Source organism: Prunus avium, chromosome 1 (assembly GCF_965620075.1).
Source record: "Prunus avium chromosome 1, drPruAviu1.hap1.1, whole genome shotgun sequence".
Taxonomy (NCBI): domain Eukaryota; kingdom Viridiplantae; phylum Streptophyta; class Magnoliopsida; order Rosales; family Rosaceae; genus Prunus; species Prunus avium.
The window spans coordinates 8,526,010-8,549,629 of NC_142284.1; the positions used below are offsets into that span (position 1 = coordinate 8,526,010).

At 37.9% G+C, this 23,620-nt stretch overlaps 3 protein-coding genes across 3 annotated transcripts; 1 reads left to right on the plus strand and 2 right to left on the minus strand.

Annotated features, from left to right (window-relative positions):
* Positions 1-30: 30 nt before the first annotated feature.
* LOC110763961 (Tetratricopeptide repeat (TPR)-like superfamily protein) lies at positions 31-12,956 on the minus strand. Its single transcript, XM_021966856.2, has 23 exons — positions 12,205-12,956; positions 11,947-12,008; positions 11,109-11,201; positions 10,764-10,836; positions 9,303-9,635; positions 9,156-9,220; positions 8,936-9,067; positions 8,805-8,846; positions 8,163-8,687; positions 7,919-8,076; positions 7,242-7,746; positions 6,979-7,041; positions 6,775-6,876; positions 6,128-6,442; positions 5,947-6,039; positions 5,745-5,846; positions 5,551-5,655; positions 5,090-5,223; positions 4,296-4,479; positions 3,478-3,609; positions 3,241-3,353; positions 2,722-2,800; positions 31-2,618 (listed from the first exon to the last, which is right to left on the minus strand). Exons 1-23 carry the CDS (start codon positions 12,272-12,274, stop codon positions 519-521), a joined length of 5,580 nt encoding a protein of 1,859 aa, XP_021822548.1. The 5' UTR covers positions 12,275-12,956; the 3' UTR covers positions 31-518.
* Positions 12,957-19,116: 6,160 nt separating this feature from the next.
* Positions 19,117-19,716, minus strand: LOC110763899 (DNA-directed RNA polymerase subunit beta). The gene is made up of 2 exons (XM_021966790.2): positions 19,469-19,716; positions 19,117-19,376 (listed from the first exon to the last, which is right to left on the minus strand). Exons 1-2 carry the CDS (start codon positions 19,714-19,716, stop codon positions 19,244-19,246), a joined length of 381 nt encoding a protein of 126 aa, XP_021822482.1. The 3' UTR covers positions 19,117-19,243.
* A 219-nt stretch (positions 19,717-19,935) lies between these two features.
* Positions 19,936-23,203, plus strand: LOC110763890 (Transducin/WD40 repeat-like superfamily protein). The gene is made up of 5 exons (XM_021966777.2): positions 19,936-20,567; positions 21,586-21,655; positions 22,215-22,446; positions 22,595-22,668; positions 22,828-23,203. Exons 1-5 carry the CDS (start codon positions 19,936-19,938, stop codon positions 22,879-22,881), a joined length of 1,062 nt encoding a protein of 353 aa, XP_021822469.1. The 3' UTR covers positions 22,882-23,203.
* The last annotated feature ends 417 nt before the right edge of the window (positions 23,204-23,620 follow it).

Sequence of the window (23,620 nt, forward strand, 5' to 3'; positions counted from 1 at the left end):
ATCAGCAACTAGGTTATGAGATTGAATGAATAAGTCAAAATCGGGAAATCTGAGATATCTCAAAATTATTAATGGAGAGTTTGAACTTTATTGTCTTAGAACTTCCAAGCAATCATCACCCCTGAGAGTGCATGAGAATTCACAGCTAAGGTTCTATTCGTTTGTTTTCACTTGACAGCTAACAACAGTTATATCAGAAGGGAAAAAAAGGTAATAATTGAACAAGAAAAGAATATGACCCACCGATGAATTACTCAACAAATACTTCCGCAGTGATGGCATATTTCTTTCGCATGCCAGTGTATCAACTCAATTCTAATGTCAAATTCTCATTCCAAGCTGCAGCAAAGACAACTGTATCAGAAAGTCTTCACACTCTACAGAATTTTAGTTAGTTATACCACAGGCTTCACAGGAAAATTTATTCACTCAAGAGCTGACCACCACAACTCTGTTGTTTCTTCAGCCCCAACCCTAGGCTGTGACCAGTTCTTATATGAAAAGTTCAAGATCCTTCTTCAACTAGCAACCTCAATGACCTCAGCTTCACTGTCACTATAATCTCCCCAGCATTTGCTTGGGTTTTCCTCGACGACTAAATTGCTAGTCTCTTTTGCTACAACCATACCACCAGGAACTGTATCTGTATAAATAGGATTTTCTTCAATTTCAGGATGAGTCTTTACATTATCTACAGACTGTTCTTCCTGCAGCTCTCCATCGATTTTATTCTTCTCAGCGCCAACTTCTACTGAAGAATTCTCATCATTCTCCTTCGCTTCGCCTTCAATATTTGTTTCAACACCAAGGTCAGCATTTACAACATTCGAGGAATCTTCTGAACTAATTGGAGAGGTTGGAAACCTGCTTTGATTCACTGGAATATCATTCGGTGATGCTGGATATCCATTTGGTGATACAGGTATACTATTTGGGGACATGGGATAACCATTTGGGGAACCATTTGGAGACACTGGATAGCCATTGGGAACCCAAGGTTGTCCAGGTACAAATTCCGCCGCATGTGGGTTCATGATTCTAGGAGGGCTGAAGTGATTCCCATCCCCTGTGTGTTCACCATTTTGGAAGTTATGTTTATTGCGTGAAACCCGACCTCCAGATCTGTTATATCCACCAGACAACCGTGGACCATACGGAACCCTTGCTGTTGCTGACTGATGAGGTGATCTACGGACAGGACTAACTGCAAGCATAGGAGGAATATTTACTGGCGGGGGCAAAATCCCTCCATGATCCTTGAAACCTGCAACTGGAACTGAGCCAAAAACTGGGATTAGGGATGGATTGAATGGAGGCGCGGCAGCAGAAAGTTTCTTGGTTGACTCCTTCCCAGATTCTTGTTCATCTAACTTCTCTCCATCAGTTGGCGCTGACTTAACTATGTCATCATTGGGTATATCATCTGACTTTCTATCTCCTTCCACCTTTATTTTCGAATTAATAGGATTTTTATCCAGCAACTGAGCTGTGTTTTCAGCTAGAACAGATGAAGGCTCTGAATCAAGGGAATTGTGTAGCACTGGTGCTTCCAACCGCCCACTTTCCAGAGTAGTATTTGGACCTTGGGAAGTATCAGAATTCTCAACTTTCGAATTTGCAACTGCTACATTTTCTACTTGAGCATCTTCAGAAACAGTGTTTTTCCATTCTATGATCTCAGCTTCCACTTGTACTCCAACACTAGCATGCTTTATAACTTCCAGGGATTCCTTCACCGCAGAACTCTGCACTTTTGTTTGTACTACATCAACTGGGATTTTCTCAGAAGCCAAAACCTGTTTCTCTCCCGTGCGTTTCTGATTTTTCTCTTCCTCCACATCTTTCACTGTTGTCACTTCACCCATAGTGACATCTGTAGCAGGTGTCTCCTGTCCCACCTGAGAAGTTTGTACAATAGGGAGACTTCCTTTTGGTAACTGTTCTGCCACTGCTTTCACAATCGTCCCAGGAGGAGCCAACGCAACTTCTTTGTAGGAAAAAAGTTTTCCAGCTGACTGAACACTGATTGGACTTGCCACAGAAGCAGACTTGGAAACTTGATCAATAGAAGCTGGGGTAGCTGGGGCTGACTTTGGGTTTGACAGTCTCTCTGGTCCTCCACTAGCTGATATGCTAGAGTTGTTTGGCTTAAGGTTGAAGCTCGCACTCTTGACATATTTCTTTGAGATAGGAAGAGCAGGTCCAGTAGAAGCAGCAGCCTCATTTGGGCTCGTTTTTGGGGATGTGAAATTATTGGGCTTTCCTCGGTATCTTGATGACTGGGATGCATTTATAAAATTAGTATTCAATTTTTCGAGGCTTGGCCTCCTCGACACAGTAGATTTGCGACCCATAGGTAAACGGCCTTTAGGAACAGCTTCTTGCCAACCTTCATCAGATGTGTCATCTTCTGCTAGATCATCTTTTGTATTGAATATTATTGATTGATCCAGTAGGTTTGAAGCAGATTTCTCATTCCTAGGTTCTGCAAATTGTGGTTCAGACTGGTTCTCTTTATCACTTGAATTCTCTGCAACAGGATGACTTGGTAACAATATTTCATCCTTCTGGTACTCATCTGAGCCTACCTCCCAGTTTTGTCCTGGTTTTCCTTTGACCTGCATTGTAAAGAGAACTTATCAGGAAACAAAAGAAAAAGAGAAGAAGAAAAAAGAGCAAACATAAGAGACTAAAACCCCAGGCAGGTTAGGAAATTATGACCTTTGCACGAGCTTTCCTTTGGGCCTCCCTTGCTTTCATATCAGAATCTGGTGTTATATAATCCAAAAGGTCTGATACACTGATCAAAGAAAGAAAAATCATATTGCGTGTAAATGTTGATATCGCATGGAATTCAGAGAAAATCCATCAAATTATACCAAATTAATCTTGTACTTGCAACCCTGACCAACTTCTATGGAATTAAGAGACACAAGCTATCAAATTATACCAAACGAATCTTGTACACGAAACTCAGATTAACTTGTAATACCCATTTAGAGGTATTTGGTTCACAAACAAGAATGACAAGGAGCAAAGGAATGACAACGACGACATCAAAAAAATACAAGTTTTTCACAAGTACAAAGTACAAAAACACAAGAACCCATGAAACAAAATTATGGATTAAGTATGTCCTAATCAGCAATGCATGGACCTCAATACTTAAACCAATACTTAAACCAGAGCGCCAAAGGTGAAAATATTACTTGTAGTATGATTCTGATTTTTTAAAGTTACCTTAAATGACCTTTGCTGGAGATTGAGGCATCTGGCTTTGGAGTACCATTACGTGCAGCTTCTTGCTGCTCCAAAGCCTTGGACTCAAAATACTCAAGCCATGCAGCCGCATCCTAAAATATTCAGTATACAAAAATAAATATGGATCATCACATTATAGTGTGGCTAGGTGTGTAAAAAAGAAAGGTTCTCCAAATTATATGAGATTGAATTAAAAACTATTAAAACTAATATTACCTGTGTGCGTAGATCCTCGGACCCAAGCTTTGCCTGCAGTATCTGTAAGGTAGTTTGTTCATGCTGAACGCTTAATGTGTAAGCTTCCATCAAAGAAAGTGCGATAGCAATAGCATGATAGCTAGCAGCAGTCTGAAGTAAAGAGAAATATGAGTTAAACACCAATTCTTCATAGTGCAAGTTTATAAATACAAACAAATGTGAGCAAGGATACTCATGCGCAAAGTAGAAGCAGAATGGAACAACAATGAATCTCTTGGGTAATGTTTGACCAATTATCGAAGATATCTTGAAGAACTGAGGAGAGAGAGAGAGAGAGAGAGAGAGAGAGAGAGAGAGAGAGAGAGAGAGAGAGAGAGATACAATCCCTCTAATTTCATGCAATTTCATATTTTAGTTTCTCAGATTATTAAGATTGTTCAATGAAGGTTTGAAAGGTTGGAGACTTGCCCAAGTTTCTTCTAGTGCAAGCTCCAATCCAATGTTTAACCTACTTTCTTTTTTGGTCAACATGCTTAACCAACTTTAGTTTGGTCAATAAAAGCCTCAAAAATAAAATTTAAATCAGATAACAGCATCGAAGTTAGATAAGCACAGTGTCAAATGTATATAAGATAGTGAACTGGACAATCTATGAATCAGCAGGGAAAAAACAGTTTCTACTCATTGTTTTCCTTGTTAAAGCCATGGTCCAACTCCATTGTTTTCCTACTATCGTGGTCTAACTCCATTGTTTCTGGTCATGCAAACATCACAGAACTACCAACATAATCTCATCTTGTTGAACATGAGAGAGAGAGAGAGAGAGAGAGAGAGACCTGTATATGATCAGCTCCAAGGAGCCTTTGATTGCACTTTAGAGCTTCATGGAGGTACCGAAGAGCGACATGGACATTCCCCAAACCTTCTTCCATCATTGCTACATTAATATAGGTGGCAGCCGTGTTTGGATGAGACGGTCCGCATGTTAGGTGCAAAAGATAGAGTGCACGATTGACGTACCTAGAATAAGTTACAAGAAAACAAATCAGCTATACAACTTTAGTCATTGCCTTATTGGGATTTGCAGCATTCCTCAGAGTTGAAGAAAATAGTTTAGTAAATCAGATTCGACTCTATTTTTATGTGACCTATTGACTAATGCTTTCCCCCACTAAACTTTTTTTTTTGTTAACAAGCGGGCCAAAGCCCAAACAAGAAAGAAAAGACCAACACATCACTGCCCTACTCTGGGCCCAACCAAGCTTATCACTCTCCAGATATGTAACCTATTGATTCATGTACCAAATCTCTTTGGGAGAAAGTACTGAAAGAACATTCTCACCACGGGTTTGTATTATTACTTAATATTGCGGTCTAAATTTCAGATTTGTAACCCATCTCTACAACCAAATATAGCGGTCTAAATTTCCCTGAATTGTTTTCCTATTTCTTTAACAATATTTTTATTTATTAAAGGGAAATTGAAACAGCTGGTCATCAGGTGTTTTAACAAGAGTGGAGAGTGTGACTACATAAATAAAATTATCAAATTAGCACACAAAGCATAAATTCAAGGATGTCCATCATGATTTAATCATATAAGAATCGGCATGTCAAGATAAAAGCATACTTCAGGGCCAACTCTGTATGTTGAAGTCGATAATAGAAAACAGCTAAATCCCCATAACTTTTCATTGTATCAGGATGATCAAGTCCAAGCTCCCTCTCGTTGATATCCAGTGCTTTTTGCTGATAGATGGTCGCCTGGGTATAGTAAACAAGATCAGTATTTTAAAATAACTAACAAAAATTATACATCAAACATAAATTCTATAGACAAATTTTGACTACCAAGTTAATTTAAATAGCATTCAATGATGTAGTATGTAAAACTGATGGTACTACACTGCATAAAATGTTATTGACTCATAATGTACTTGAAATGTTTTAAAATTCAAAATTGAGTTATGTTTTGTCATCCATGAGTTTATTCTAGTAGTCTGCCTTTTCTTGGTGGCACTTCCCAATTCTTGGTGCAGTGGCCATCAAGAAAAAGAAACTTAACATTTGAAAGCATATTAAAGCACATACCTGGTTAAAATCTCCAGTGTGGTACAAAACTACAGCAAGAAGACTATATGCTCCTGCTGTCATTCGATGATAAGGCCCACATACCGATACAAGTTTTGAAAGTGCCTTCAGGAACCGATATTAAAGTTTGGATTGTTTAGTGGCTATCGGAAAAATCATGAAATTATTTCAAAAGAAGGTAAGTGGCTCCATACCTTAGTGCCAAAATTAACAGCATCCTCCAGTTTACCCTTATCCAGGGAAGTCTTGGATGATTCTAACAGTGTACGCCCATCAGCAGATGAGCATGCAACATGCTGTACAAAGAAAAAACAGATTCATGGAAACTGAAAAAATCCCAAGGGAATCTGATGTCCGGTTTTTTAATTTCTAGAGTGAAGGTATATATGTATTTACCTTATACACAGGGACCATGCTTACTATATCAGATTTCCGAAAAGGAGATACAGTGTCCATATCATAGTCCCTAGGAACAAGCTCAAGTCCAACCTGATGAAGGATGATTGTGTTTTAAAAATTGAAAAGGCAGTGTATTTAGTTTAGAGTAAGACATCAGATAGAGGTAAACTCATATTACCTTGTGGGACAATCCACGAAGAATGGCAAACTTCCTTATAACAGTTTCATGTTTCCATTGCCACCCAAACCTCTTCAAAAGGAATGTTTCCACCCACTTCCATTTTAATGTATCATCATAAGTAATGTCGGCATCCCCATTTTCAGTTGATGGTGTTCCTAGCAATATGTTTAAACATGCTGCTATAGATGCAGCCAAGTCTGCAACATTATCAACTGCTGCTACAACAGCTTGAAGAATGTGTTTGTAGGCTCGCACAACCATTTCATGGATACAGAGTGATTGTACATGAGGGAGCTTATCTGCAAGTTCAACCTAACATAACAAAAGGATAGTAGGAAATTACGAAATATTCCAAAACCAGCTATACCTTTTGCATAGCGTAATGAAAAAGCAAAAGAAAAAAAAGGTGAAACAGGTAATTACATTCCATTTGCTAAAGTGAGACAAGTTAAACACTATCTGATCTAGGATGAAAATCAGCAATTACATTCCATTTGACTATTACTGTCATCTAATATAAACACCATTTTTATAATCAAAGATTAAGAAGGATAATATTATTTTAGGGCCAAATATTTACAAACTATTAAAGTCAAGTAAAACCAATCAGACATGTACAAAAACATTGTGAAGAAAGAAATTACCACGCGTCCTAGGGAATTCATTTGCAAACCCCTGGTATGCATAAAATCTGTCAATGTCCTTCCATCAACTGGTGAAAGCTCCAGGGAGCCAAAATCTGCCACCTAGTACAATGACAGAAGATACTAAGACCAAAATATCTTAAGCAAAACAAAAGAAAAGGGGTAGAATTAGAGGGTGAGAACAACTACAGTTCAGAAACTGACCAGTTTTGGAAGGGCAGTGTCTGCATAATATTTATGTGCCATTTCAATCAACTCATCGGGTAACTGCCAACATGAGCATTGTTTATCAAATATGAAACATAAAGACTACATGATGTCAGGCAACGAAAATTTTAAAATGCATGTACGAAAGATGGCTCTCTGTACTCAGAAACTTATTATGTGATGATATGACCTAGCTACCCGAGTCCAAACAATTACATAAGTCAAATTTGAGAGTCAATCAGGGAAAGTAGCTGGTAAACCTGAAGGTGAAGGCCAGTATCTGATTCCTTGAGGCGCAAATATGATGCATCAGGAAGCAGCTTTCTCCAAATAATTTCCTTTTCTGCATCTCTCTTTTCTAATTCCTCCTGACCAGTGGTGTCAATTTTGTTGGTCCCAATCACTTCCTTCCCCTGTTCAGTTTTGCTGCTTCTGACATCCATTTTCTTCTTTATTTCCTTAAGTAGTCCACCTTGCTTTCCAAGACCCTTAACAGCTGGCTCAGTCTTAGCTTCTTCAGTTTTCTTAGACTCAGTTTTCCCAGAACCCTGATTTTGCAAATGTTGCACCCAACATGCTCCTAGCTCCCATCTGATAGACTTTGTATGATTAGTGGGTCCTCCCTGCAACCTTAACAAACTTTCTTCGAGTACTTTCTTTACTAAAGACCTAGTAGAACGCAAATTTTCAAAATCTGTACTCTGGGTTCGTGGAACTGTATTTGATGACTGAGGCGGGGATGACTGTTGCAATAGCAGTCTCAGGCTGCAATTAAAATTTTGAAGGAAAGAGATCTGTTAGTATCTTGTGGTTCAGTTGTGCACAAAGAAATGTTGGCCCAAATAGTAATATCTTAAGAGTCTGGCAATAACTTATCAAAAGACATTCACCCATCCCCCTCAAAAAAAAAATCCAAAATCAAAATATACGACATTACCTATTAACATTCAATGCATTGGCACCGCCTTCAGGCTGGTCCTCGATTTCAATGTCCTTAGGAACATGTTTCCCCTCCCAATTCACCTCATTTGAAACCTTCACTACAGCCGTAAACCCACAATGTCTAACAACTACAACACCTAGAGTAGCAGTATCCTACAAAACCAAAAGTTGTTTTCATATGTTGATTATTCCTGCGTCAACAAATTATAGGACCATAAAGCAACTAGGAATATACTCACATGAACGGTTGCACTCTCGTCAGCTGTTATGCCTTTGAGTAGGTTTCTCTGAGTAACTTCTTCTTGCGACAATCCAAGAACTTGGCTGCCATCATTTTTGCAGTCCACCTTTATACTTGCATCAGGCATATCTCTAGTCACCTTAATGATTAAATCTCCAACTCTTTCCTCATGAAGAATAGAAAGAGTGGGATCGTTTAAGGAGCATTGATTGCTCTCAACTAGACGCTTAACTGCTGCTACAGCTTTAAGAACTGAGATGTCGACAAATAAACTGTGAAGCAAAAACGCATTTCGGTCTCGAATTTGCCTCTCTTCTGCCGTTGAGCAAGGCATTGCTTTCAGAATGGCAAACTCTTTTGCCCATGGCCTGTAATCATGTTTACCATCTCTTCCCTGGCCACCTCCATTTCCTCCCCAGTTTTCATCTTCCAGAGGAAGTGGTGGGAAAACAGATGGGTTATCAGCAACTACTGGAGGGACAACCCATGTATTTGCCCGAAAACCATAAGGAAGGTTTCCAAACTGAAATCAATTATAAAATAAATGGTTTGGTAAAATTGTCTAGTCTGATTCATATTTAAGTTTGACTATATGTATGTGTGTGTGTGTGTATATATATTGTGACAATTAAACACCTACTTTATTGTGCTCAGTGAAAGCCTTCATAACAGCATTGTATGCCTGCATCCAGAAAGCAAGCAAGATTTTAATAACAGAAGCAAAAAAACCAGAAAAAGGGAAAAGAAGAAAACAAATTGTTTGGAACTTACAGCATCAAATGGCCTGCTAGTCTGCTGAAGAAGAGCAACCAAAGAGTGAGTGATAAGACCACGCTTTCCAGCAGGGTAAAACCCTTTTCTGGAAGCAACGATTGTCGTCGGCTTCCCACTACAAACCCGAACCTGCACAAACACACACCATTTACATCAATTTAAGCAACAATTGAATTTATATACATTTATAAATAATCAATATTTTTGGGTCACGTACGTCAATTTGAAACAAGTCGTCTTCTTTCTTATCCTCCAGGAACGGACGAGTAGATCTTCTAATGTCTGCAACACCACCCCAATTGAATCCACCATCAATACAGAATCACCAAATTCAATGTAGAAACTACAGAGAGAGAGAATGTACAGTGGAGCGGAGGCGTGAGGTGAGACAAGGAGAAGAAGTCGTAGAACTGGCCGAGCTTCGGAGGAGGATACATGGACACGGTTGATGCAGCCGGGTCAGCTCCGGCGATCGGAACCGGACCCGAAACTTTGGTCTTCGGATCGGCATTGGGCTCGTCGACGTTTGGGGGCTGCGGTGCCTCGCTCTCTTCTAAACTGGATTCTTTGGAGTTAGACCGGCCGGAGCCGGGGGTTTTGGGTGAAGAAGCGGATGAAGTGCCAAACGACGTTGTGCAGGCGACGATGTCCACCAGTCGCCGGATGTGCACCACTGCTTGCTCTTCCGTGTAGTCATCTGCCGGTACCCGGTGCCAGCAAATTAACAAAATTAAAAATTAATGAAAAAAGAAGGGAAAAAGTTACTTTGGTCCCTATAGTTTGCTGGTTTTTCTACTTTAGTCCCTTTAATTTTAATTTATCAATTTAACCCTACAGTTTGATTCTATAACAATTCAAAGACACATGCAAATTTCCTTCCAAAATACACCTCCATGTAAGAGAGACGTGTTTATTCCGTCAAGAAATTTGACGGAAATTTAGACTTGTCTTTAAATTGCAATACAATCAAATTATAGGAGTTAAATTACCAAAATTAAAACCATAGGGACGAAAGTGAAAATTTCATCAAACTATGAGAAGTGACATTTCCCCCCAAAAAAAAGAAGGCAAAAAGTCAATTTTGTGCCTATAGTTGGATAGACTTTTCACTTTTGTCCATGTTGTTATTATTATTATTTTTTATACAATTGATATTCTGTTTTAATATAATCTAAATTACGAAAAGGGGGATTCGAACTCGAGTGCAAAGTGCGGAGCACATTTGCTGTAGCTAACTTGGCTAAGCCCATGTATAAATCCTTGTCATTTTAATTATGGAAAATTAATCATACAGTTTGACGCTCTCATAATTCAAGAACACGTCCAAATTTCCATCCAATTTTGCAACAGAATATGTACATGCCTGCTGACATGGATGGGTTATTTTGGACCGAATTGGAAGGAGCTTGACGGAACTTATAGCGTGCCCTTGAATTACAAGAGATTTAAAATCACACAGATAAAATTAACAAAATTAAAGTACGGAATCAAAAAAAAAAAGAAAAAAAAGAAGCTACATTGACCAAAAATGAAATGTGTGATAACCAAGGTGGTTGGTGTGAGTGGTTCGGCACTCTCATTCCTTAAGAGAGGTCAATGATTCAATCCCTACTCTCGTATGAAGTCACCACTTTGCCCAGCACTTTACCCCTTACGGGCCGACCCGGTATGAGCAGGGATTAGTCTGGGTTGTGTACCACCCATAGTTGGGGCCCATCCAGAACCACCTTGTGGTTCAGACCAACAAAAAAAAAAAAAAGGTGTGATACGGTACAACGAGTGTAGGGTGAGGAGAATTGGGTGCAGTTAAGTTGGGACCATTTACCTTCGACGATGGTGAGGTGGCAAGGTTTGAGCGAGAGGATGTCCACGGAATCTTTGAGTCTAGGTCCCCGTACCTGATTAGGATCCCATCAAAATCAAATGTCAATTGACGAAACGAGGACCACATGATGCAGAGATGGTTTTAGTTAGGCACTACTAATGATCAAAATATATAGAGGCATGAAAGAGGTGGGCTGGTATTAAATGATGCTGCTGCTGCTATGCTCCTCCTAAAATCTCACAAATCACAAATCACAAATCACAATCACAAATCACAATCAATGAAGATGGAGGAACATGGTGAATTGGGCTGGGGCCCAGTGGCGCCCAGACGGGAAAGGGTTACCTCGTGCGATAAGGAGAAGTTGGTCAAATGACATGTCTCTACGTTCACTGCCAGCAGCTTTCTCACATCAAGGATCCTGTCCGTAGAGATACCCTATATAGCAAGAGAAGGTCCCATTCACCATTACCATTACTATTATTAAATTAAGAGCTATATTCCCAAATCAATGTGAATTTGAATCGCACATTCTGATTAATAAAACAAATTCATAGTCTCATAACATAAACAAACATACACGAAATAATATATTTATCATCAAATGGGTTATTGTGACTAAAATTTTAAAAAAACTTCAAATTTGAGAGTAATGCTTTCTATTTCCAGTGCACATTTGGATCATACAAAATAATTCATATTCTAGATTTCAGTCTCATTATATTTTTTTAATTTATTCAAATGATATTAAGGAAGAGAGGATTCAAAACTAGAACCTCGGATTCTACAAAGCCCCTTGCATCTTGATATCTCATTAGAGAATATTTGTCATTAGCTTGATTACTAGAATAACAAATAAATAAATAAAAATTACAAGCAAGTTGATGCATTATATTAGATGAGTAATGCGGGTATATATGATTATATTAGTAGCAACCACTATGTCGTTGCTACTTATGCAATTATCTCTTGACTCATTTCGATCCGAATCAGATATATGGAAGATGGAAAAGGAAATTCATTGCTACTACTCATTGAGAGAGAGAGAGAGAGAGAGAGAGAGAGATGTTAGATAATTTTGAAACTGTACCATGCATGTATGGAAAAAACAACCGCATACGATGAGATTATATGCAAAAAAACTGAGTTTTTTTCTTTCTGAAAAAACCAAATTCATTCATACCTTGAGGGTGACTTGCGAGTCCTCTGGTGTTTCAATGCTAATCTCGATTACGGTAGGCAAAACTGCAATTAGTAATGGGAGTTAAATATTTAATTAACACAAACATAAAATTAAGAAATTGTAATGTCCATGGCCATCTGATTTCAGCTGAATTATACACCAGAGATAATGTTACACCAAAAACAAACAAGCAAACAAAACAAGCTACACACAGGAGAGAGATAACATAAAGAAGAAGAAGAAGAAGAAGAAAAAAACCTTTCTCTTCCTTTTTCTTCTTGTCCCCCTTGGCTTTATGTGGCTTCGCCTTCCCAGTCTTGGGAGCCATTGTGCACCAAAACTATCAGGCTGCTTTGAAAGGCTCTTTTTAATCTCAACGATAATAACTATGACTTCAAAATTGAATGTATCGAATCAAAACTTCACAAAATCTCCGTCCACCACCACCAATCAACTCAAATACTTACACACTAACAAGTAGGGTAACCAGAAATATATATATTTATATATATAGCTCAGCATCATCAGCTGAAATTCAAGCTAAGAACCAACTTGCAAAGGTAATATTAAATAACAAAATATGAAATAGACCCAGAAGAAGTTAATGCTTCATTGAGTAGAATCATAATTAATCTGCCGAGCACAGAAATTGAAATGTCAATAGCTATAGCTGTAGTTGGAGCTTAATTATATGTTCTTCCCATCTTTTTTTTTGTTTTTTTGTTTTGGGTTGAAAAAGAAATGATGGGTTGCTGGAAAATTAGAGAGTGTGGGATTTGAAGGGTCGCTAATTAAGAAGGTGCCTTCACATGGCAGAATGGGAGGGAATTGAGGTTGAAGAAGTGAAGTGGGATATTTGTTAGCACAAGTGATATAGAGCTGGGGACAGATGAGAAGAAGGGTTAAGATTATGAGAGAGAGAGAGAGAGAGGAAGAGAGAGAGAGTGGAGATATAAGTGACAAAGAGAGAGATAGAGAGAGGAGGAGGGAGAGAGGGAGAGGTGGATAGGATAAGGTAAGCCAAGTCGTGCCTTATACACACGTAACACATACACAGAGAATGTAAGGCTAGCGATTTCGGGCCTCTCATTTATCTCCTCTACCCCATTTACATACACCTCATCACCTCTCTTTGTTTCTCTCTCTGTCCATCTTCCCCTGATTTCCTGAAGAAGCAGCAGATTCAAAGGCCCAACTTTTCCTAGGTTGGACCCTATTGGATTAAAATTTCTGACTAAACATTGTTTACCATCTGTTACTGTGGATACTAGCAAGTCAGAAGTAAATGGATTTTACTGTCAAGCAAGATATCTTCTGTGTTTGGATGAGGAAATTTAAAAGTACTAAATAAGGAATCCATAAATGATGGAAATTGGTGTTCTAGAATTTGTAAAGTTTTTTATATTTGGCTAATAGGTTTAAACACGGAATTTAAGTTTATTTTCTTGTCATAGAGGGACGAACCCAGGATTTCAAAATGGGGTGGGCTAGATTTATCTCATAGTCAGGGACGAACCCAGAATTGATCATATATATATAAAATTTTAATTTAAGAACATATCATTTTTATTTTATTTGTTTAAAAGGCCTATTTTACACCAACAATGCCAGCTAAGGTCTACCATGATGAACAAAAATGAATTAAGAGAAAAGAAAATTCAAAAATGAAAATTTATCATCACAAAGATAGAGTTGGATAGACACACGGCACCTAGAGGTAAGACTACAATTATCCAATTAGTTTAATTGATATTTATGCTCTAAATGGGCTTAACATTAACACTAACTATAAGGAAAATAGAAGAAGGAGATAATTAGTCATATACCCATTCTTAGCACTAATAATATAGATAAACTCTACACAATTTAATTTCTATAAACAAACCCGAAAAATGACAGTTGTTCCTACTGAATTTAATTTTGATTATTAAATTACTTTGATGCTCTATTGAGTGTTTTGGGTTTCTTTTATGAGGTTTTGGGTTTGGGTTTGTTTTAAGAAATCAATGGTAGTTTTGTAATTTAGAAGAAGTTAAAGGCCTTTTTGTTATGTTGTAAATGAGCTTTGGGTGTGTTTCTAAAGTCCATTTCATATAGGTCTTTTTTATTATATAATTTGGGCTCCTATATTGGATATAATAGTGAATCTCCCTAAAAAAAACTCAACATGGGCTATAGCCCAGGTGTCCGTGCCTAGTCACAGTGGTGGTGCCATCATATGTGAAATTTTGGTGGGTTGCTAATAGTAGGGTGGTGGCGAGGTGGGGTTGTCAGTTATAGTACAAATGGTAGTAGGGTGGGGGAGGAAATGGTGGTGGTGGTGATGGCCATGGAAAAATGGTGGTAGTACAGGTGGTGGTGGCGACATGGTAGCTGTGGCGGTGATGGTGTTGATGGCCACATAAAAGTGGTGATAATAGAGGTGGTGGTGGTGGCGAAGTGGTGGAGGCGGCGATGGTGGTGATGGCCCATATCAAGATGATGGTGAAGGTGGTGAGGGTGGTAATTACGGTGATGTGGTGATGGTGATAGTGATAGTGATGGTGATGGTGATGGTGATGGTGATGGTGGTGGTGGATGTAGTGATAGTGAGGGTGGGGAAAATAACCATGGTAAGGTGGTAGTGTTGGTGGTGGAGATGGTGGCAACGACAGGGATGATGGTGGTGTCATTTCCAGGGCAATGTGGTGGTAGTAGATATGCTGGTGGTGTCATCATACATGGTTGTTTTTCTTTTTAAAAATTCTCTCTTTTGGGATTTAAACATTACAACTATTTAGATAGAATTTAAAGCTTCAATTTATGACCTCCAAATTCTCTCTAAAGATGTTCCATTCACGAGACCTTTCCATTATGACGTATCTCATCCTAAACTATTCATAGTCATAGGATCACTAATTGGACAATGGTGATCCATAAGGACTAGCACACATTGTGTCTACTCAATTGGCAGGATGACTACTCTCAAGTCATTCATATAGAGACACTGAGACAAGTCTATAGGTGCTTAATAGAGATAGAGTTCACTGAACACGATCGACTAAGAATTCTTGTATGGTAGTTTTATTCACAAGTGTCAAATAAGTAATTCTAAGTTGCGATAATGCAAATTAGTCCTTAGACCTGAAACATCACAGTTGTCCTATGGACGAGTCGTTTATCTTTGAGAATACTATACGGTCGTATTGAAAGATATGGCTCAAAGGTGATCATTGAAATATTTGATAAGCTCACAAAGGCATGTGAATGTACAACAATGAATCTTTACTCTCAGTAAAGAGGTAGAATACTCTAGAGATATAATTCGTGAAATCTTTGGCCAAAGTAGCAGATAGATTTGTGAAAGTAAGTTTGCAATCTCAACCAGGGACGGACATAGGATTTCAAATTAGGGCGGGCTAAATCTTCAAGGAAGGAGGAGCAGAGTCTGCAGGAGTAGCAAAACCAATGACGGCTCTTGGAGTCGAAAGTTGAGTAAGTAAAATTTACATGTTAAACTCGACGGTATTAAAAAAATTTATGTTCAACTCAATGGTATAAGTTAATTTTATTTTATGTTAAACTAAGCAAAATTTACATGTTAAATACTAAAAAAAATTTGTTGTGAAGAGGCAACGTCCTTTTTTCAAAAAATGAAAAAGAAAAACAAGCCTAAATACAACACAAACAAAAAAAAAGTATTAAAAACAGACACTTTCTCTCATCAGCTCTATTTCTCGCTTTGACCGAAAACATTAGTTCTCTGTTATAATAAAATTATATAAGTATTCTTTACCAACAAACAATTATATATAGTATTGTTTATTTTTATACTACCCATGCGTGTCGGCCTGCCCAAGCCCAGGGCAAACATTTGTTATTTTTTTATTCCTTTAACCTATCTATTTATGCCCTAGCCCAAGACATGTGGGTATTTTTTTAAAGAGTAGGCGGGCTAAAATTTACTTTGGACTGTAAAAAAATTAAAGCCCCCCGGGCTGTAGCCCAGGTGAAGCTACACTAAGGTCCGTGCCTGATCTCAACCATATGAATCATATAACCTAGTAATGTCGCATTATGGATTTGACACAATTAACTGTATTCCAATAATGTGACATAGAGTATTGTTAGAGAAATACCTGATTGCATTGCAATTACAACTAAATAGGTTCTCCAATGAATTATATTTAGATTGAGTAGCCATGACATACTGGTAGGTGTCACTCATGGCTTGTGGAAGCCTTATAAGGTTAATTACAATTAGCTTTCTTCAATAAGGAGAATTGAATGATGGGATTCAATTCATGCTCGGTTCAGGAGGAATAGAGTTACCCAATACCTCACTAGTTAGAACCTAAAAGATTGCACACGACAAAAGAATGGATTGAGAAATAAAAGAGAGGAAGATTTTACGCCTTGGCCAAAGTCAAAGTCAAAGGTCAATTGTTGACTTGACACTTGACATAGTCAACAAGAATTAACTCGGACCAATACTTGTAAAACAAGTTAATGACTTAAGTCATTAGCTCATTAAATTAATTAGAATAGTTTAATTAAACAATTAAAGTTATAGAACTTAGTTAGGTCCCACATGACTCAAACAATTAAGAAAGGACTCATATGACTTTAGACTTGTGTGACACATTAAAGGTTAAATGTATTGGACCTACAAGGCCCAAAATTAGACTACCAAGGGGACAGTGCGGCACACATGTGGATTTAGCTCCACTTGTGTCACAATATGGGTCTATATATATTTGATGTCGTAACACAATTTTATTTTAGGATTTTCAAGTGGGGAATTTGGAGGAGAGAAAACATCACTCCTCTCTCTCAATCACTACCAACCAACTTGGAGCGCAAGGGCTATCACTCTTGTGCTCTCCCAAGTTTCCTTTCTCTCATCTCCATCCTTCTTGGTGAAGAGCTTTGGTGAGGTATATCCCTTTGTACCTATTGGAGAGCCATAGTGGAGGATCAAGCAAGAAGAAAAGTACTATACTTGAACACCTTCTTAGGGTTCAAGATTTGCTCCAAGGGTAACTACATCTCTAATCCCTCTCTTTATAGTTGATTTAGAGAGTCTTTGGTGCAACATTTCATAAGCCTAGAAAGATGCTTTGGTTAAATATGATTTGTATGAGTTTCTAATTTAAATTATGTTTCCGCTTATATGTATTTAGTTGAAATGCATGCTAGATAACTTGTTATCCTATATGTGATTTTAGAAATTGCCTAGACCAAGTGTTCCCTTCATATTGCTTGGAAGATATGATTAAGCAAATCTCTTATTAGAGTAGTTAGAAAATATGTTTGAGTATACTAATACAAATCATATGGAAACAAGATAATCTCATTAGGGGCTTCACATGAATTATCCATGCCCTTGTAATGAGATTAAGAGTATTGAAATAGAGAAGAACCGGATTGCATTGTAATTCCAATTGAATAAGTTTTCTACTTATTATACTTAACTTGGGTAGCCTTGACATAGTCACTCAAGGCTTGTAGAAACCCTAAGGATAAATCATAATGATCCTTATTAAAAAGGAGTTGTTGTGCTAATTATAACCTAATGGATCACACACTATTAAACTTGATTTTTGGGAAATTCTAAGGATGAATTAAGGAAACTAATTAAGCTTAGTTAATTATAGGTAAGTCAAAATTATTTAAGGAATTAATTTAACGAACAAGAGATGTCACAATGGGCCTTAAAATGGAATTTTGAATTCTAAGCCTATTGGGCTCATAACATAAGTTAAAGTGACTTAGGCCCAAGAGGCCCACTATGCTAGGGTGGATGGCATGGGAGGGAGAGGCCTCACCCTCTCCCTTGTTTTTGAGTTTCCTATTTAAAGAAGCTTATGCCTCTTTACCTCTTTAGGTTTTTGTGCAATTGGATGATAGGTTGAGAGTTTAGGCTTTGTTCCTCGCTCTCCCATCTTTCTTAGAAAAATCTAGTCCATTTGGTGAGAGATTGCTAGCACCATCTTCTCACTAAAACGCACCATCTTGTTCTAAACACCTTGTTGGTGACGAGACTTAAATGTCACTTTCTTTAGTAACTTGGTAAGCCATTTCAAGGTGGAGGTTTCAAGAGCAATTCAAGCTTCAACAACTTTGGTGGAACATTTGAATAGGATTGAAAGCATGTTCCAAGGATTACCCAGCCCTAGTTGCAGCCTATGAAACCGATGCAAGCCCCACACATGTTTTTTTGCAAGCCTGTATCGCCTCATCCAACCACTGCCAACATTACCGATGTTGATCCAATGATTGCCATTGGAACCTCATTAAATATTATTTGTTTAATACTAACGGTAAAAAATGACTAGTTTTAAATGTTTTGCACTCTTGCTTTTTAACGACAATGATAATTTTTTTCAAAATAACCAATAACTAATTTTTTGAATACAAGCGATAGTCTAAACTACAAGAGGAGAAAGGTTTCTCACACACACATTATCAAGGTGTCATGGAGGTTCAAACTTGAGACCATTAGTCTACAAGTCAAGACTTTTTTTTCCATTGGGCCACTAAATTTTTGAGGTGTGGTGCACCCTTGGCAGCCACCTTCTGCCAACTATAGATCTCTTTTTCTCCCTCTCTGTTTTCTCCATATTTCTCCTTCTCTATTTTCTCCATATTTCTCCTTCGCTCTCTCTAAGCCTATCGATTTTCATGGAAGAGAAAAGTTGTAATGGAAAGAGATTTTAACGAACTATGCTTCAGAAGTTGAATGAAAGTCAAAATTTGTAAATTCACATGCATCAATTCCCTTGTTTAAATTCATAAACAAAGAAATTTAAAATTTTCACTTGAATTTTTTTATTATAAATAATTTGAAAGTTATAAATTCTAATTTTAAATTTTATCTAAATAGTTGTGATTTTAAAAATTAAAAAATAGTGATAGTTTTAAGGAAAAGAACATCACCACTACCAACTCTACTAAAACCACCTTGCCATGACTATCACCAACATCTTCCCCGCCACCATCACCTTACTAATAGCAGTTCCACCAACAGCATCACACATTTATAGATTGATGCTTAAAGAAATAAATATTAAGCTGCATGTTTAAATCCATCATGTTTTAATCATTTTGGAGATTGAATTTCGTCATTTTGGAATACCTTGTTATTTTTAAATTTCCTCATCCAAAGTAGGGTAAAAATAGTTCTCAAAATTTCCCAACAACTTCACCTTCTTCTTTCCACCCAAAAAATATTACTAAAGAATGAAAGACTCTACAATTCAGACCTCATTTGATCATTATCACATTCAAAATACAATAAAATAGCCCAACTCAAGATTCAATCTTCTTGTTCTTTGAAAAAAGAAATTATGAGAAAAACACACAAGGGAACAACTACAAAGGCAGCAACCTTTAGCAAGTCCTCACTCTCTTTTGAGATCACTCCAATCCTTGACCAGTCTCCACTGTACCTGAAAATTCATTATTTTTCCACATTAAACTGATCAAAATCAAATGGCAACAGAAAGAGAAGTGACCCCCAAAAAAACAAAAAAAAGCTTACCCCGCATCAATGAACCCTAATCCCAACACTGCAACCACAGACCCAGCAACAATTGGGTTTGAAATTTTGACCCTCAATGAGAAGATGAATTGTTCCTGGGTTGAAGGGTCTTCAGGTAAATCTCTCCTCTTAGCTGATATGGTTCCAAAATCTCTGCCATTTTTCTTCACAAACAGATAAGGGGAGAGCTTGTTAAAGATAAGGCTCTTTTCTGAGGCAAACATTTTCCCCTCATCCTTCTCTTCCATTTCTTCTCCATATGTCAGTCTTAGTCTTAGACCATCACGAGGGCAAATTAGTCAATGCACAATATTACTACACTTACCCGAGCAAATTCCCATTTTTTACTAACGTATCCCCACCTTCCCCAAAACCTCTTCCTCAAAGTTTCCTCAAAGTTTTGATTGAAACAAAAGCAAGCAAGCCAGTGAGAGAGCAGAACACTGTAAAACCCTAAACCCTAAACAATGGCGATCACGGCACTCTCCGAACCTCCCCAAATCCACAGACTCCGACAATCCAAGTACATAGACTCTGTCCGCTGGTTGCCTCCTCTCTCAGCCTTAGACCGCTTGGCCGTCATCGCTGTTTTCGACTCAGATTCCGACTCTGCCGCCATAGAAACCCACTCTTTTGCTCCAGACCCAGAAAATCTAACTCAACAATCTCAATGGTTCTCGCCCTCACGAATTTCCTCCCTCAAAACCTCTCAATCCCACCACAAACCCCTAGTAGCCGCCGCAACATTGGCGGGCTCCATTCACATCTTGTTTGGGGATTCGATGGACCCGGCATCTCTCGAATCGGAGCTTTCGATGCCCGAAAAGGCATTGCATGAGGGACCCATTTCTTGTGTGGATATAATGGATGGTGGGGTGGAGTGTGTGAGTGTAGGGGAAGATGGGAGGGTGAATTTGGTGTCTGTTGGGGAGTCTGAGTTGAGCTACCAACGGATTTTCGATAGCAGCGGGTTGGTTTCGTTTACAACGGCGAAATGGGCCTCCCCGAGTGAGTTTGCCACTGGAGGATATGGATTTAGTCTCCAGTGGTGGGATCAGAGAAAGCCTGGTGCGGCGGTGTCTCAGTTTAAGGGTAGCTGGTGAGCATTTATATGAATTTGTTTTGCTTTTCAAGTTTGAATTTATTCTTCAATTTATGATAAACTTTCATTGATCTTTGTCTTATTTGCTACAGTGATTATGCTATATTGCAATTTCCTTGCTATAAACTGAGTTATAACTGATCTCCATATTGTTTAAGAATTTACTGTTGCTTAATGAAATCAGTAAATAGCTCAGAGAAATTCTTTGGTGGATGTAATATAGTTTGATTTTGAATTTGTTAGTTAGAGGACTTCTTCAGAATGATTAATTTTCATTTATGAGCTGGAACTGCATGCAATTTAATAAAACTCTAATAAAAGATGTAAATGACGTTAACATGCCAGAAATGTAGACTCGGTAGCTTAGAAATGCAGGATGTTAGAGGCTCAAGAAGTGTGCATTCTTAGGGCGTGAACACGCTTCTTGTGAAGCTGGAATTTGTATTTGGATACATAACTAGATACATATGTGCTTAAATGTATTACATGCCTAGCTCATATTAGGTATAAATAAACTTGGATTAACTACAATAAATTTGCAAACTATTGACACGATACATCCGTAAGGAAATATATTACTTTTAGGAAGGTGTAGAGACAGGATGTATTCCAACGAAATGCTATTGATTTTAGGAGGACGGGCAGACCCACTCATGATCTACTAAAAGGTTGATTGGTTAGAGTCTAATCCATGGGATGTGAGTGATCTTCTAGGCAAAGGTAGGAGGGGTGAGGCCCCGTGTGGGGGCAGAGGCGATAACATCCGAGCAATGAATTGCAGAGATACGTGGGTATCCTGAGTTTAAATCTAACGTATATTTCATTTGTGTTAGAGTCTGATTCGTGCTTTTCGTTTGCAGGCATTGCACAATCAGAAACTTTTCAATGACCTTGAGCTTATCATTTGTCTCTTTCCATTTGTTTGCTTTTTTTTTCATTACTGCTTAAACTTTAAAAGAATTTCCACAGCATATTGGTGATTTCATCTTCAGAGCTTTTGGTGGAAATGTTGTAGGTCTCAAAGAACAACTCCTGGGATCGTACATTCCATTGATATTCATCCTTCACGAAAGCACACTTGTCTGGTAATGCTGATATGTAAAAAATTCCATACTTTGATTTGCATTTAACTGGTGATCTTTGCAACTCACCTATTTGTTATGTGTGTCGTTTTGAAATTGATAAAAGAGATAAGAGCATCAGTTTTATTGTTAAATTCCATTTTCTTTTCTTTTCTTTCAGTTTGTGAAATATTTGAATTTAGCTTTACCTTGAATCATGAATTTGGTTTTCTTGTCGTCTTAGTCCTCTCTCCCTTCCTTAGTCTTGTTTTTGTTTTGTTTTGTTTTGTTTTGTTTCTTATGCATTTCTCAGCATCTTAAAAGTCCTTGCCAAGTAGCCTGTTTCAACTTTTTAAGTATTGTATTGACATATTATTCCATTATGCATGTTGTAAGCTGCGGGAGATGCGGTAATGCTAATGTGAAGTAAAATAAAAAAATATATTGCCATTTTGACTTTTAAGTATATACGAGTTAGATATCTCACTTGATTGATCAGATTTTAGTTTTCTTGAATCTTATGTTGTCACAGACTCAAAAAGAAGAATCTGATGTTGTTCTTACAAATTTCTGGTACTTATAGGCAGGAGGCTCCTTAGGTACTGTATTTGCCTGGGATCTTAGGTGGCCACAACAACCAATTCTTCTTTCTGGTGTTGGGGCAGGTGAAACAACCCATTCACCATGCGAAAGTGAGGTTTGGGAGGTTCACTTTGACCACTATGCAAAGTCTTCAAATGTGGGAAATGTCTCTTCACGTATCTTACCTACTATGATCTGTTCAGAAGACGGTATCCTTGCTGTTGTTGAACAGGGTAAGATCCTTTCTGCTAATTCTTCGATGGCCAACTGTCATGGTTGGTAGCCTGTTTCTTTTGCTAATTGGCTGAGCATATGTAAAACAAAATATCCTTGAAACTTAAATGCTTTATTAAGAATCTCAAATTGTCCAAATCTGTTTAGGTGAAGAACCCATTGAGCTCTTAGCTGAACCTTGTGCAATCAACAGCTTTGACATAGACCGGCAATATCCTTCTGTAAGTAGAAATTCTACCAATTTGTAGTTTGTGCTCTGTGAAAGTCAAAATGAAATGTTTCTGATTTCTGTGACTTTTTAATGTGTTTAATCGTATAAAAGAATGCCTGAAGAAGCATAAAGTCCTGTTGTTTAACAGCCCCCACATTTTGTTGCACAGGATGTGATATGTAGTTTGGAGTGGGAATCCATAGCCATCTTGACAAGGTCATGATAATTCATAGCCATCTTGACAAGGTCATGACAATTCATAGCCATCTTGTTCAGAGCTCAATTTCGAATTGAAACTCACCTATTTCCTGAAGCTGTTAATTGAGAAATAGAACGGCGCCAAACCACTTGGTGCTGAAGTTGTAATTCATGCCCGAAAATGATGTACGGACCCATTTCCTGATAAGGTTTGATGCTTTAACATGCATGAACCAGATTGTAGGACTAAGGGCTACAAAATCATTCTAAGCAGCATCTGTTGTAAAACATCGAGCATTGAACCGCATACACAAATGATAAAAGAGGGGCTGCCAACAATTAAATCATCCTTTCACATTGATTAAAGTATTTTCTATCATTCACCAAGAAAAAAAAAGGGTGTTATTTCACCATTTCAAACAATTAAATCATCCTTGTATTTGATTATTGTTTTCAAAATCACATGACATTCGGAATCTTGGATTCCCAAGTGCACCTGGATTTGATTCATGTATGAGATAATCTTGAGGCAACCGAATATAATACTCCCCCTCTTCCTCTCCCTCCCTCTCCCTCTCCCTTCCCCTCCCTAGTGAATGACGGAAAAAAAATAAAATCAATAAACTTGCTGTATAAGAGCATTTAGAAAGTTCTTTCAATATGCTGTTTAGCCTTCATTCTCTGTCTTGACGACCATTAAGTTTTTCAACCTTACTTTAATTGACTATCGCCTTTTGATCCATATTCCAAAACCATACAATAAT